We start from the raw sequence: 11,765 nt of genomic DNA, 5'->3' as shown, positions 1-11,765 counted from the left end.
CGAAAGATTTGAAGCTACAAGCGGTGGTACAGAAGTGAAGCTCGAAGATGAGTACGCCTTTGGTAAATGTTGTTTTTGCCATTCTCTCGTTTACAATGTCCTCAATGGCGAAAAGTAAGTAGTACCGTCTGTGTACATGTATGTTAGTTTTCTTTTTCTTTTACATTGCCTTGACTGATGTAAAAAAACTGTTGGTGTTACAAAAAAAGTATGAACCATGCAACCGATTTGTTCACTGGTAGTCAGGAAAAAAACTTCTTCTGCCTATAGCCGGAATGGAAAAGCTCAACTAACTATTTTTCAGTGAAAATATCTAGTGCAGCAGAAAGTGTTTCGGAAGGAAAAATCCTTAATGCTTTGTCCATCGCTTAAATATCTTTAAAAATAAAATAGCGAAGAGCACAAAAAAAAAATAAATGACTGAGTAAATCACTAAAATGAATGAGAAAATTGGATAAATTTTTTTACTGTTTGATGAAAAACTGCCGCATTGTATTTGGCCGAAGAAGACCGATAACCAGCCAGAGTCGAAGATGATCTGGTCCTTCAGAGGGGAAAAGCCTGCTTCAGTCTCCTTACACAGATTACTATAGGAAATGCTCAGACCTCGCTTTCTCATTGAACAATGAATCAATACGGACGATTCATCATAATATCCATTTCTCCCGCAGCATGTCGAGACAGTATTACAACCCCAGTTTGTCAACATTTTGTCCAAACATATCGTGATTCCTGCAAATGGCCGGAGATGAAGACCAGCTGCCCGTTAACTTGTAAATTTTGCGGTAAGATATTTATTCATTCCTTTTATCTATATTTCTGTATTTTACTCTTCCTAAGGCTGGATGAAACTGAGCCTATTTCTTTTATAGTAATGATAACTAAAAAAAGCTAACTGCAGGCAGCCAAGGATTCAAACCAAATGCATAGATCAGAGGAAGTTTAACACGGGATTTCATAACGCAAAATAAAAGGGCAGTCAGCAGCTCCAGACGTCGATTACTATTAATTTTAATTGTTCATTCCACACTAATTTTGGTTAAAAACGCAACTCGTCGTAAGTGCATGGCTACCAGTAGATCAAATTTAATTGAAATGTTTTTATCGTGCTCTTTCTTCATAGTTCCCCCGCCAAGATGTGCAACTAAGGCTAGCAGATATGGCTGTTGCTGGGACAAAAAAACGGAAGCGAAATCATATGCTGGCGACGGTTGTCCTGGTAGGCACATTTTTGTAATTTTTTTTTTTAATTTCGATTATATTACTGCGGAGTAATACACTCGTGTAGTTTTCTTTTTAAAACTGCGGCAATTTTCCAGGTGTTTGCACACAGCAAGAATGACAAACTTTTCTTTCTCGAGGTCAATGTCCATTTTCGAGGTGAGACAGTGAGTAATGCAAGTTACGGCTCACAAACTGTCGGTAACGACTTTTGGTTATTTTTCGGAAAACACATGTTTAATCACTGACAGCAATATTCCTCATAAGAAATCATCACATGGCTGCATGAAGTAAATTCGTCTTTTCAATTCTTCGAACAGAATGTAGGGATCAGTTTCCAAGCTACTGCAGAGAGCGAATTGCAAGGCATCCAAGGAAAAGCGCTTGCAATAAGCATGGAAGTAAGATGTGCCCCAAAAGTTGCGGTGTTTGCGGTAAGTGAAGGAAAACCTTTTTGGTACGCTGAAGATGAGGTCCTTATATTTGCCACTTTTTGATGATGAATAATTAACTGGACCATGAAAAATTCTCGATCCCGATTGGTTATCAGAGATGCAATTTCAGAGCTAATAGAACAGTTGACTCGCCATGCGGCGCCATGCCTGTGAAGTGGGACCGTCCGCGTCATTTACGCGCGCTGTTTTTGTAGGCTATTGGGTTCATCTCCGCGCGGGAAAAAGCCAACGGTTATTTTTTTGTTTATGGATATGTTCAACCAGAAGGTATCTGTTTATCAAATTTTGTCACAACTTTGATTAATTGGGAACAGAATTTTGTGTAGTCTAATTCTGTCTAAAATCGTACTCGTATTATAACAAAATCGGACTCCCGCTTCGTGGTTGCTTGATTTTCCTTATCACTCAAATGAGTCCAAACTGAATTGAACTCCGTTCTGATATATTCGGAAAAAGAAAATCATTTTTGTCCATCTAACGGGAATCGTATCCATTAGCACTGTGTTTTTGTTAGCAAATAAAATGATCTTACAATATCACTGAGCGAGATACATGATAGCTGGTAAACCCAAGATGAGCCAGGGAATTTATCTGGCTTCCTTGCGTGGTTATCAGCTGCTTTTTTTACGTCAATCTTTGTGATCATGCAATCTATTTAACATAGAAAAATCGTATTGATGATTTGGATTTTGTATCTCTTCAATAGAACACAAGGCCGCTGCGGCTCAAGCGCCGCCTGAATGTCTTTATTCCCACTATGGGTGTTGCTGGGATCTTACCTCTGCTCAGGGACCTGTTGGCGAAGGATGCGTAGGTGAGCAAGAATTTTGAACCTTGAAGTCTTGCCACCGCTTTCATTCGCCCAGAGAAAAAGGGACTACAGGGTTAAAAATTCTCTCTCTAAATTCTCCACAACTATGCAAGGCTGATTTATATATATATACATATATATATATATATAATTAACTAACTGCAGACAGTACTGTTTCGGCCTTCTGGGCCTCATCAGTGCAGTGCTGATGCTAGGATGGAGGTAAGACCATATAGCCACCCCAAGTGATCTCACATATGTGGGATCATCTAAGCCATGCCAGAGTGCTCAAACTAGAAGAACTAGTGAGCATGCATAATGCTAGCAGCAATGACTCATCCTAGTAGAGTGCTCAATTTGGACATGAAAGCAAAGCTTTGTATGCCAAAGAGCTATATCTATATCTATACAGAAAATATATATATAGAAAATTTCTGTCTGACGAGCGAAAAAGTTCTGTCTGACGCGCGCTTAGGCGCGAAACTCAGAGTTACAGAGAATCGATGCGTCCTCTTTAATTCTTTAACTTATGTATACTTAGCTCTGCTACCACAGCATTGAGCACTTTATGCCAACGTAGACTCTACCCCCACATTCATAAATATACTTATGTATATGTATATTTTTTAACTTTGAACAATTCTTAACAAAACTATTTTCTCGGTTTCGGATCAAAATGCTCATAAAGAGCCTACTCAGTTACTGTGTTCCCAAACCTTTTGTTGTTAAAAAAAAATAAGAAGGAGAAAAAAGAAAAGAGAAATGTTGGCCACAGTCCATTAACATGTTATGTATATTCTACTATGCAGCTTGCAGAGACCGCCATGGTTTTAAAAGGCTTTGTAAATTATGGAGTCATTACTGCAAGGATGAAGCTTATAAGTATGTCCAGAAAAATGTCATCGATGAGTACAGAGAAACATGTCCCATGACGTGTGGAAAATGCAGGATAGGACAAAAGATGTTGGATCTCTCTGTTTACAGTGAGTGTAAGCTTCTTGCAAAGTTTTGATTTAATAGGTCTGAAGGGAAGTTTGTCATATGTTTTAGCTTCTAATTTTAAGGCTGCAACGGGAAAATTACAAATACTTGATTTATGCATAAGTGTACACTCATCGTTTCAGTCGCATCCCTGGGCCTTCTCTTCTCGAAATGCTGCGTAAGTAGTCTCCTGCGCTCGTTGCCATGTGGCCAGCTGATCATCACATACTGCGCACTCTGAGATTTTGTGCCAGATACAATTGCCCCATATTTTCTCTCCGAACACACAACCACTTTAGGCTTAAATCGGATCGTTACAGATCCAAAGCTATTTCCAAATTTAACACTACATGCTCATGACTTGTTTGTTATGAATATTTTGAGGATGGTTCTGTACAAACTATTCCAAAAAAAAACTTTGTCCTTATTTAATTTTTTAACAGAAAGAAACTGATATTATATGATGAGTCTACGAAGTCGTTGACGACCGGCGAAAAGGGTGGATTGGAGGCAATAAGAGGAGATGAAAAGTCATTTCAATAAGATATTTTATTTATCAGCATATTATTGGAATGATAGTGCTATCAAGGACTGTACATTTTGATATCGTTATATTTATTATATTTGTTATTATTGTTATTATTTATGAATGATGTTATTCTCTTTATTATTTGTTTACCGCATTGGTATTTAATGTATTTATGAACAGTGTTTACATGACAAATTAAAATAGTCAAGCAATTTACTTTGCCTAACTTGAGTATGATAGTCTTGAACGATGAAGTTTTTCCGTGTTCGGAATAATTAGCTATTATAATATAAGATCTTTTGGACTGCATGCCAGACTTAAATGAAATGTGCACCATAGAAATCTTATCGATCAATCAGGAAAACCCCCGCGTATCAGGGAACCAATGAAAACGCAGATCAAATGTAACCGCGAGGAAGCGTGAGAGACTAAATGGCAAATGGATTAATTTTTCATTCAATGAACGACAAGGTGGTGCTAGTTTTCGAGGCCAAAACTTTGAAGAATAGAGCAAGGTTCGAACGCTTCTAGAAACCACCTTTGTTTTCCGAAAGTTTTGATTTTTTATTTGGTCTGTTTGATTTTGATGAGGGAGAAGAAAAATTTAAGTGATAAATCCCTTGTGAGACTACTTGCTTACTCGTAATAATTGACGTTTAATCATACGTTTACTGTTGGTGTTTTTAATCGGCGTGAGACGGTAAACCTCCGTTCGTTTTAAATATCATTTTCTTTCAGGGGTATGTAGCCAAATCTGTGATCAGGAGGCCTCCAATTTTTTTGCTTTTGTTCGGAGGGGATTAGGATCTAAGACTGATACCTCAAAAATACAACGATACAGTCGGAGCGACGTACTTTATTTTTCATTAAGAGACGTTTTATAAATAACTGATAAATAATATTGTTTTTCTCATACTATACACGTTCTTTCTGCTTGCAATGCAAAATTCGATGCTTCAAATATTTACAGCATGTTTAGTGGTTTTCATTTCAAATTGAGACAAGTAATTTTTTACGTTGGTTGCCCCTTTTCCTGAGGATTTTTCGTCTTTTCTTCCCTGTGGCACACGTAGAGGACATATTTTGTTAACGTATCGAAGAATTCGAAGTTTCACGTGTGTCAAAGTCTCCCTGCAAACAAAAAGAGTCTATTAGCAATCGACTTAAGTTTCCTATAAGGCTTTATGCAGGACGTTGAAATGATATCCGCGAACTTCTTGATACTGTGGCCCTAATACCATTGTCTTAGTCGCATGGATGTTTTTATGCTGTGATTTTGTAATATTTTAGGTGGCTCTGAACCTACGATTCAGACTGTTCGAAAATTTCGTGAATCATGATATCTCAAAAGAGCAAGCATTTTTCTGGTAAAAATGGTTTGATGGAACTCGCCTTTTTTGAAGACCTGAACGTAAAAGTGTTTTAAGGGGGCTTTAGTGTTACCATAGTAACTCAATGCATCGAGAAAATGACCTAAAACCGGTAAGTGATAATTGCGAATGTGTTTTGGTCAATTATTGATTGAGCAACAAATGAAAAAAAATTTGCACTATTTTATCCATCAAACAACAGTTGCTAAACTATCTAATTTGGTTTGAGAAAATTACTAGTGATATTGGAATTTAGTATGACATTCTGTCGTTTTAATGCCTAATCTATCAAGTGAAAATACTTGATGGAGAAAAATAGATTAAAAATATTTTCGTGTGAGATATGGTCTACTTACGTAAGGAAGAAATGTCCAGCTTTTTCTGTCCTATTTTGCATTTTCCGCACGTGACGGGACAGCTGTTTCTGTATCTGTGAACCACACTTTCCTTAACAAACTTGTAGGCATTTGGCTGGCAGTACCCGTTCCACAAACGACAAATTCTGGTATAAAGGTTCCTACAGACTGCAGCAGAAGAAATGCAAAGCAATGTTGTTACATGTGTCATGTGCAGAGGTACTATTGCTGATGTAGGCCTACTATGTGAAAATAACGTTAAATAGCGTGTAAGGCCTGATGCCCGGTACGGGTCCTACAAAGGCTTAACTGAGGTGCGTAATCCATACTCACCTCTACATCCCTCTCCTCCAGGTCCCAGGGCAGCGGTAAGATCCCAGCAACAACCATAGGGGGAATCCAAACATTCAGGCAGCCTTTGAGCAGCAGCCTTGATCTCTAAAATGTGATTAAGAAGTGTGACATGTTAGAAGTGGACAGAGGTGGTGTTAGTAATGTTTATAATAACGATAACTATTAGGTAATAATAACGAAAATGTTATAACCGAAACAATAACGATGACGACAACGATAGGGATATTAATATCGATGACGATAATAACGATATTGATAACTATAATAATAATGTTAATGATATAAACTATAATGGTCAAATGTTTCTGATATATCCTATTTGGATTTAGTTACATATAAGAGCAAATTCCCTTTTCCCAAAGTAAAATAAGGTTCTTGACTTACTACACACTCCACAACTTTTAGGACACATGTCGTTTCCACGTACATTGCAGGCTTTTTCTTTGGTGAATCGTTGCACGCGCTGTCTACAATAGCTCGGGTATCTGTCTTTGCATTCTAATAGAAAAAACATTTTGTTACACCATTTTCTTAGTGTAACTAACGTAACATAAGTTACGCCTACTATTATTACACCCACTATTAGGTTATATTCATAGGACTTTTAAACACCACAGAATTTTTAACCCCACCCTGAGAAAGACTCTCTGTACGTTAACCAGGAGACGTGGGTTGAGTACACGAACTTGAGGCTTACTGATGAACTTTGCGGGTAAAATATTGTGAAACTTTAAACTTCTGCTCAGTTACCAGCCGCTGTTCGGGAAATTGGCCCACGCTCCTCTCGGAGGTTGAGCGGCGGCGAACGGATCGATGAAGAGGGCAGGGCGGAAATCGAGTCAACAACAAACTCGTTTTCTAGTGGGAACGTATCAAAGTTCCAGTGGGAACTTTGTATAAAAAGAAAATAAAAGACACACAGAACAAGCTAACCACGATAGAATAGTTTGTTTTCTTGTTTTGATATAGTTCACGCAAGAATTTCACGAGAAAAAAATCGACTCTCTGTACTTGACCCAGAATGTAGGCCAACTGATAGAGAGGCAAACAACCAAACAACAAAAAAGCTGGAAAAAATTAACAAAGGAGATTAATCTTCTTACCGGGACATCCCTCGCCCGCGTAGGACTTCGCTTCTGTCTTTTTGTCCCAGCAGCAGCCGTATCTGCTTCGTGATGTTGCACATTTTGGTCTGGGTACTGTACAGAGAGAAACAGAATTTTTCCTGATGATTAATGTGAGCTAAATACAAAAAAATTGGTGATTCGGGCGATGCAAATATTTGATAACATTTCACCTGTTCCCTTTCATCGTTTTCAAATTCATGTCAGGCTTTTTTCATTGTCGAGATTTCCTCTATTTGCGAGACCTGTCCACTTTCATTGACGTAGGAAAGAAGTCTGAGATTCTCAGACTAAGAGCACTCAATGATGTTCTGCTTATGATCAAAACGCATGCAGTCAGCTCTGTGTGCAAGAACTATTTCTTAGCTCTGTATATAATTTTCAGTATCTTACCACAAATTTTGCAAGTCAAAGCGCAGTTGGTCCTCATGTGTTTCCACTTGCAGACATCAATGTTTTTCTTGCCATATATTTTGATAAAGTACTGGCAAGTTTTTGCTTCCATGTGGTCCTCACATTCTGTGAGAGAAATAAATCATTAGTCATTAACACCATCGAATACTTAGCCCTTGAACTACATAAGAGTGGACACTGACAGCTCGTGAAAACATGATTGTAATAAATATGATAATGATTGAAAAGCCGACATAAGTATTAGACCTCGTACGAACTAAAAGGTTCGCTAGCAGAAAACGAAAACTAATGAGCAATTTTTCAGGAAATGATAAAAACAAAAAAATCAACTATTGTTTCGCTTAGTTTAGAAACTTGTTGGAAGAGTGGATAAACAATCGATAGAGGAGTTACAAAGAAAGATAAAAAAGGGTTATACTTACTCTGCGCCGTCGCAAAGATGGCAAATGCGACGATGACAAGCAAAATGCTTATTGTGGTCTGTGTTTTCATCGTGTAAAGTAAAGTGAGGCGCTGGAAATCTCTTCTCGAATGAATCGATCGATCCTCTTAATGCTGACTTTCAAAAGCTTTCGATTCTCTTTTTATAGACAAAGAGGTGAAAAGTTCATCCTGCGGGGAAATACTTGAAATTCTACTTTGAGTGCGGAATTTTAAGGGTGCGGTGGCTGCGTTACTCAGCCGAAAAATTACTCTCAGATGACCTGCTGTGAATGCGGTATGAAATGTGGGCGAACAACCGGTCATTGGTTTCGTTAAATCTCCAAAGCAGACCAAAAAATAATACTTAATCGTTGAAAATAATTTCTTTCAAAAGATTTTATCGAACAAAGAATTAGTAAAAAAGATCAAATTTATTGAAAATCTCAAACAAGATTATTTTTGATCCCCCGTGAAAGCGGTTTAACTGTGCAATGATTCTTTAACCCGACGCATTTTTCACTCTTCCGTTACCATAGCACGAATGGGTTTGACCACATTGTTTAACTACTTCAAAACTTTAATAAACAGTTTCCGAACTTTGCAATAGAAATAATAGAATGATTAGTTTCCCACCTGACATAGTTCAGTTCTGCGATTTCACTGTTATTGTAATATGATTAGTTCTGGTTAGAAATCGGTCAGTTAAAGCAAAAGACGATCTCATTCCACGCGCAACTAATTCATACGGTAGAAGAAAAACAAGCTTGGGGTGTTTCTTAGCGATCTATGATTAGAATGAAAATTTCGTCTTAGAAGTATCTCGCAGAATAACAATTATTCACGTTAATCGCTTTACGAGTTCCTGAAATCACATAACACGAAAGCCGAAGAGATGACCTTTCCTTTCTGAGGCTGATAAGTAACGTTATTAACCTAAACCACGTATGCAATGTTCAATAATGGCTCTGGCATGTGAATACCGTCTTCCCAGACAGAAAAACATGCGGTTACTATGCCATACATTGTTTTTTCTAAAAGAGTCATGATCGTCGAAATACTGCCACGGTGTAGATGACAAAGTCTTCCACAGTGCCACAGTAATAATTCAATAGAAATCATCAATTTATTAATAATAACAATGCTGGAAAAAGAGATTGAAAAAAAGATCATCAAACATCTACCAAAGTAAGAAATTAAAAGATGTAGATGTCTGTTTAGTTCTAGATACATCTACATTTTAATTAAGTTATGAAAGAATTGACTGAACTCGAATGCCTACGCATTCAACTCTTCACGACATTTCCAGCTGTGCTCAGGAAATGAAATATTTCATTATAAATTCTTACCCACCCACTCACTCACTATTTTGAGCTACAAAGTGCATGGATTCGGCATAATTACGCTTTCATCAAGATTCAGTACTTTTTGAATTGTGTCCTGTTTATTTTAAAAAATATCATTCTTACAAAACCCAAAAAGTAAATTCTGTTTGAAGGGAAGGACGCAATTGAAATATCAGATGGTATTATTTTTATCATTTATTAAAACACTTATTGACAGAGTTTATGTCGAAATCTAGGTTCCCTATTATGTAAGTGCTCTGTAAGATAGAAATTTTGTGGTCTCTTTTCCCACTAGTGAACTGACTTACGCAGAAGGCTTTTGGCCTCAGTAATTTTGCATCCATTGTGTATAGATTAAAGGCTTGCCAATTGTGCACTTGTCTTCTGTAAAGAGAAAGTGATGATTCTTGACATAAAAACCGCGCCAATCCTAGAATATGCCAGAGCATGTGCTGACTAAAATAGCACTGACCGGATTGACATGTCTAGACCAGGTTTTGCAACAATTGCTATTTTAAATTTATTATGGCGAAGATTGTTCTGGATGAAACAGCTCAAGCGGAAAAACTAGCAATTACTGGCACTCCAGGTATTCCTGAAAAATGCCGACCACACCAATTTCGCAACACAGGGACACGCCTTCGGGAAATTTTTAGCTTATTTACTGCATCAAAGCAAAATTAGCCGATAAAAGAGTTCCGATTTCTTATCAAAAAGGAATCTTTCCTATGAGGCATAGCCAGCGATATTTTGTTGGTAATCCTTCAAAGAACCTCGCAGAAGCTGAAAAGTAGATGTAAAAATATTTTGATTAAGGTAGTGGTAAGTGTTGGTGCAAAAACAGTTTTTGCTGAACACTGGGATGAATGATTATCGATATTTTATGACGGGGCAACCTTGCGTGAAGAACCACTGGCTTAGAGTAAAGGAATATGAAAACAAAACATATCAGTTAAATAAGGGAAGAAAACAAAAACGCTATAACAACAGTAACATTAACAAAAACAAACAACAACGAAAGTTGTTTTCGAGGTGCGAATAGCAGGAAATTCGATGACTCATTTAGACAATTAATTGTTGATAATTCCGCATAGGCGGTCTATTCTGAGAACAACAAGCCACAAAAACCTAGTTTATCTAATTAAGATCTGCATAGAGGAAATACTTCTAGATTGCAAACATTAGTGGGAAGAAACGAGAATTTTCGAAAAAATTTATTCCGTTTGTGGTCGAGAGGATAAGGCAAAAACGATTAACATGTTTGTGCATTGTGAACGTTATCCCTTCAATTTTTCTTTTTTTTTAACCACTGAATCAACCCCACAGTTTGTTATGATGCTAGTTTCCGCAGAATTCGAACATTCCCCTGCACAGATCCGCCCCAGCTAAATTATTCAGGTTACAAAACCATGAACATAGTTGAATCAAACAGTTCTAGACATTTGGAACTTCTAAAAAGCTACTATTGTCAATAGAAGTCTGGCACTACACAAGCCTACAACCCTATTTTATTAGATCAGAGACAGAGAGTATTTTACAACTGAAAACAACTACTTTGCTATCAAAACTCGTGTTTGGTTACTGTTTTCTTCATAGAATCGTTGGGATTAAACATGATCAATACTTGTATCTTTGCCAATCAGGGAATTTTTCCGTGTCACATGTGATTGCTTTCCGACTCAAAATCACTGAAAAGCCTTAGGATTGTTAACAGTTGTAACTAACAGCAACGAGGAAAAAATGAAACTTTCATTCCGTTGTCTTTGAATTTGAAAGCAGAAATGCTAGTTTCTGAGCTTTTTCGAGGGCTCATAACATCTCTTTGTTTTCAAATGTTTCGGCTTACAGTTTGGAACATTCCGTTTGGTGGAGGAAGGTTCCTTCCAGTTTCAGTTCACAGGAGACTAAACAAAAGATTGCTGAATTGATATGTTGAAACATGTACAGACTAGTTTTTTTTTTCTTGATCAGCCATTGGCGAACTAGAAACAGCCACGGTTCAAGCTTCAAAACAATGCGTTTCTTTATCAAGTTTTTGTTTTGTCGTTCAAAATTGTTTGTTTAATGTTGTTTTGTCAAACACTGACAGTTGTGGTTCCGTTTCCGTCTATTTCGTTCGCCTCAGTCCAGTGCATCTTTCCCGAATGAATAAAACTACAAGTAGCCCCTCTATTCCAGGTTTGTCCGTTGGGCAAGTGAGAGAACACAGCGATAAAATTAGCTCCGCTGCGCGTGGGCCACGAGAGCTACTTGTAGTCTAGACGCATTGTTTTTGTTGAATTTTACTGGATTCACGCGACGGCGAAAACCGCGTCAAGCGGAAATGACACCGCGGTAATGTTGACCCATCTGAAAGTGTGTTGCATCTTTGCCCGTCGGAAGAG

The 11,765-nt window shown here is 37.6% G+C and overlaps 2 protein-coding genes across 5 annotated transcripts in view; one reads left to right on the top strand and one right to left on the bottom strand.

Annotated features, from left to right (window-relative positions):
* Positions 1-4,213, top strand: part of LOC113675444 (uncharacterized) — a 5,860-nt gene extending 1,647 nt beyond the window's left edge. For 3 of the 4 annotated variants that reach the window (XM_089190027.1, XM_089190026.1, XM_089190028.1), the window contains 6 exons: positions 672-785; positions 1,124-1,219; positions 1,542-1,655; positions 2,383-2,490; positions 3,297-3,470; positions 3,912-4,213. In XM_089190027.1, coding sequence (XP_089046153.1) covers positions 749-785; positions 1,124-1,219; positions 1,542-1,655; positions 2,383-2,490; positions 3,297-3,470; positions 3,912-3,922 — 540 coding nt within the window. In that variant the 5' untranslated portion in view covers positions 672-748 and the 3' untranslated portion in view covers positions 3,923-4,213. Of the gene's footprint in view, positions 115-671; positions 786-1,123; positions 1,220-1,541; positions 1,656-2,382; positions 2,491-3,296; positions 3,471-3,911 lie in introns of all 4 variants that reach the window. The other variant, XM_089190025.1, reaches the window with a different exon arrangement.
* Positions 4,214-4,837: 624 nt separating this feature from the next.
* LOC113675445 (uncharacterized) lies at positions 4,838-8,226 on the bottom strand. Its single transcript, XM_089190023.1, has 7 exons — positions 8,038-8,226; positions 7,595-7,720; positions 7,181-7,276; positions 6,462-6,575; positions 6,057-6,161; positions 5,724-5,891; positions 4,838-5,128 (listed from the first exon to the last, which is right to left on the bottom strand). Exons 1-7 carry the CDS (start codon positions 8,105-8,107, stop codon positions 5,118-5,120), a joined length of 690 nt encoding a protein of 229 aa, XP_089046149.1. The 5' UTR covers positions 8,108-8,226; the 3' UTR covers positions 4,838-5,117.
* Positions 8,227-11,765: the final 3,539 nt, after the last annotated feature.

The sequence above is a fragment of the Pocillopora damicornis genome, chromosome 12 (genome assembly GCF_964200805.1).
Source record: "Pocillopora damicornis chromosome 12, jaPocDami1.2, whole genome shotgun sequence".
Taxonomy (NCBI): Eukaryota; Metazoa; Cnidaria; class Anthozoa; order Scleractinia; family Pocilloporidae; genus Pocillopora; species Pocillopora damicornis.
The sequence above is the reverse complement of the archived record's forward strand: the minus strand, read 5'-3'. Positions and strand labels throughout refer to the sequence as shown.

Bases quoted from the DNA above. Each gene is read 5' to 3' on its own strand.
- LOC113675445 (XM_089190023.1), bottom strand. From the start codon at position 8,107: ATGAAAACACAGACCACAATAAGCATTTTGCTTGTCATCGTCGCATTT. The intron at 6,162-6,461 runs GTAAGTCAAGAA...ATCACATTTTAG, and splicing joins TAAAAGTTGTGGAGTGTGTA to AGATCAAGGCTGCTGCTCAA. The intron at 5,892-6,056 runs GTGAGTATGGAT...CTTCTGCTGCAG, and splicing joins TGGAGGAGAGGGATGTAGAG to TCTGTAGGAACCTTTATACC.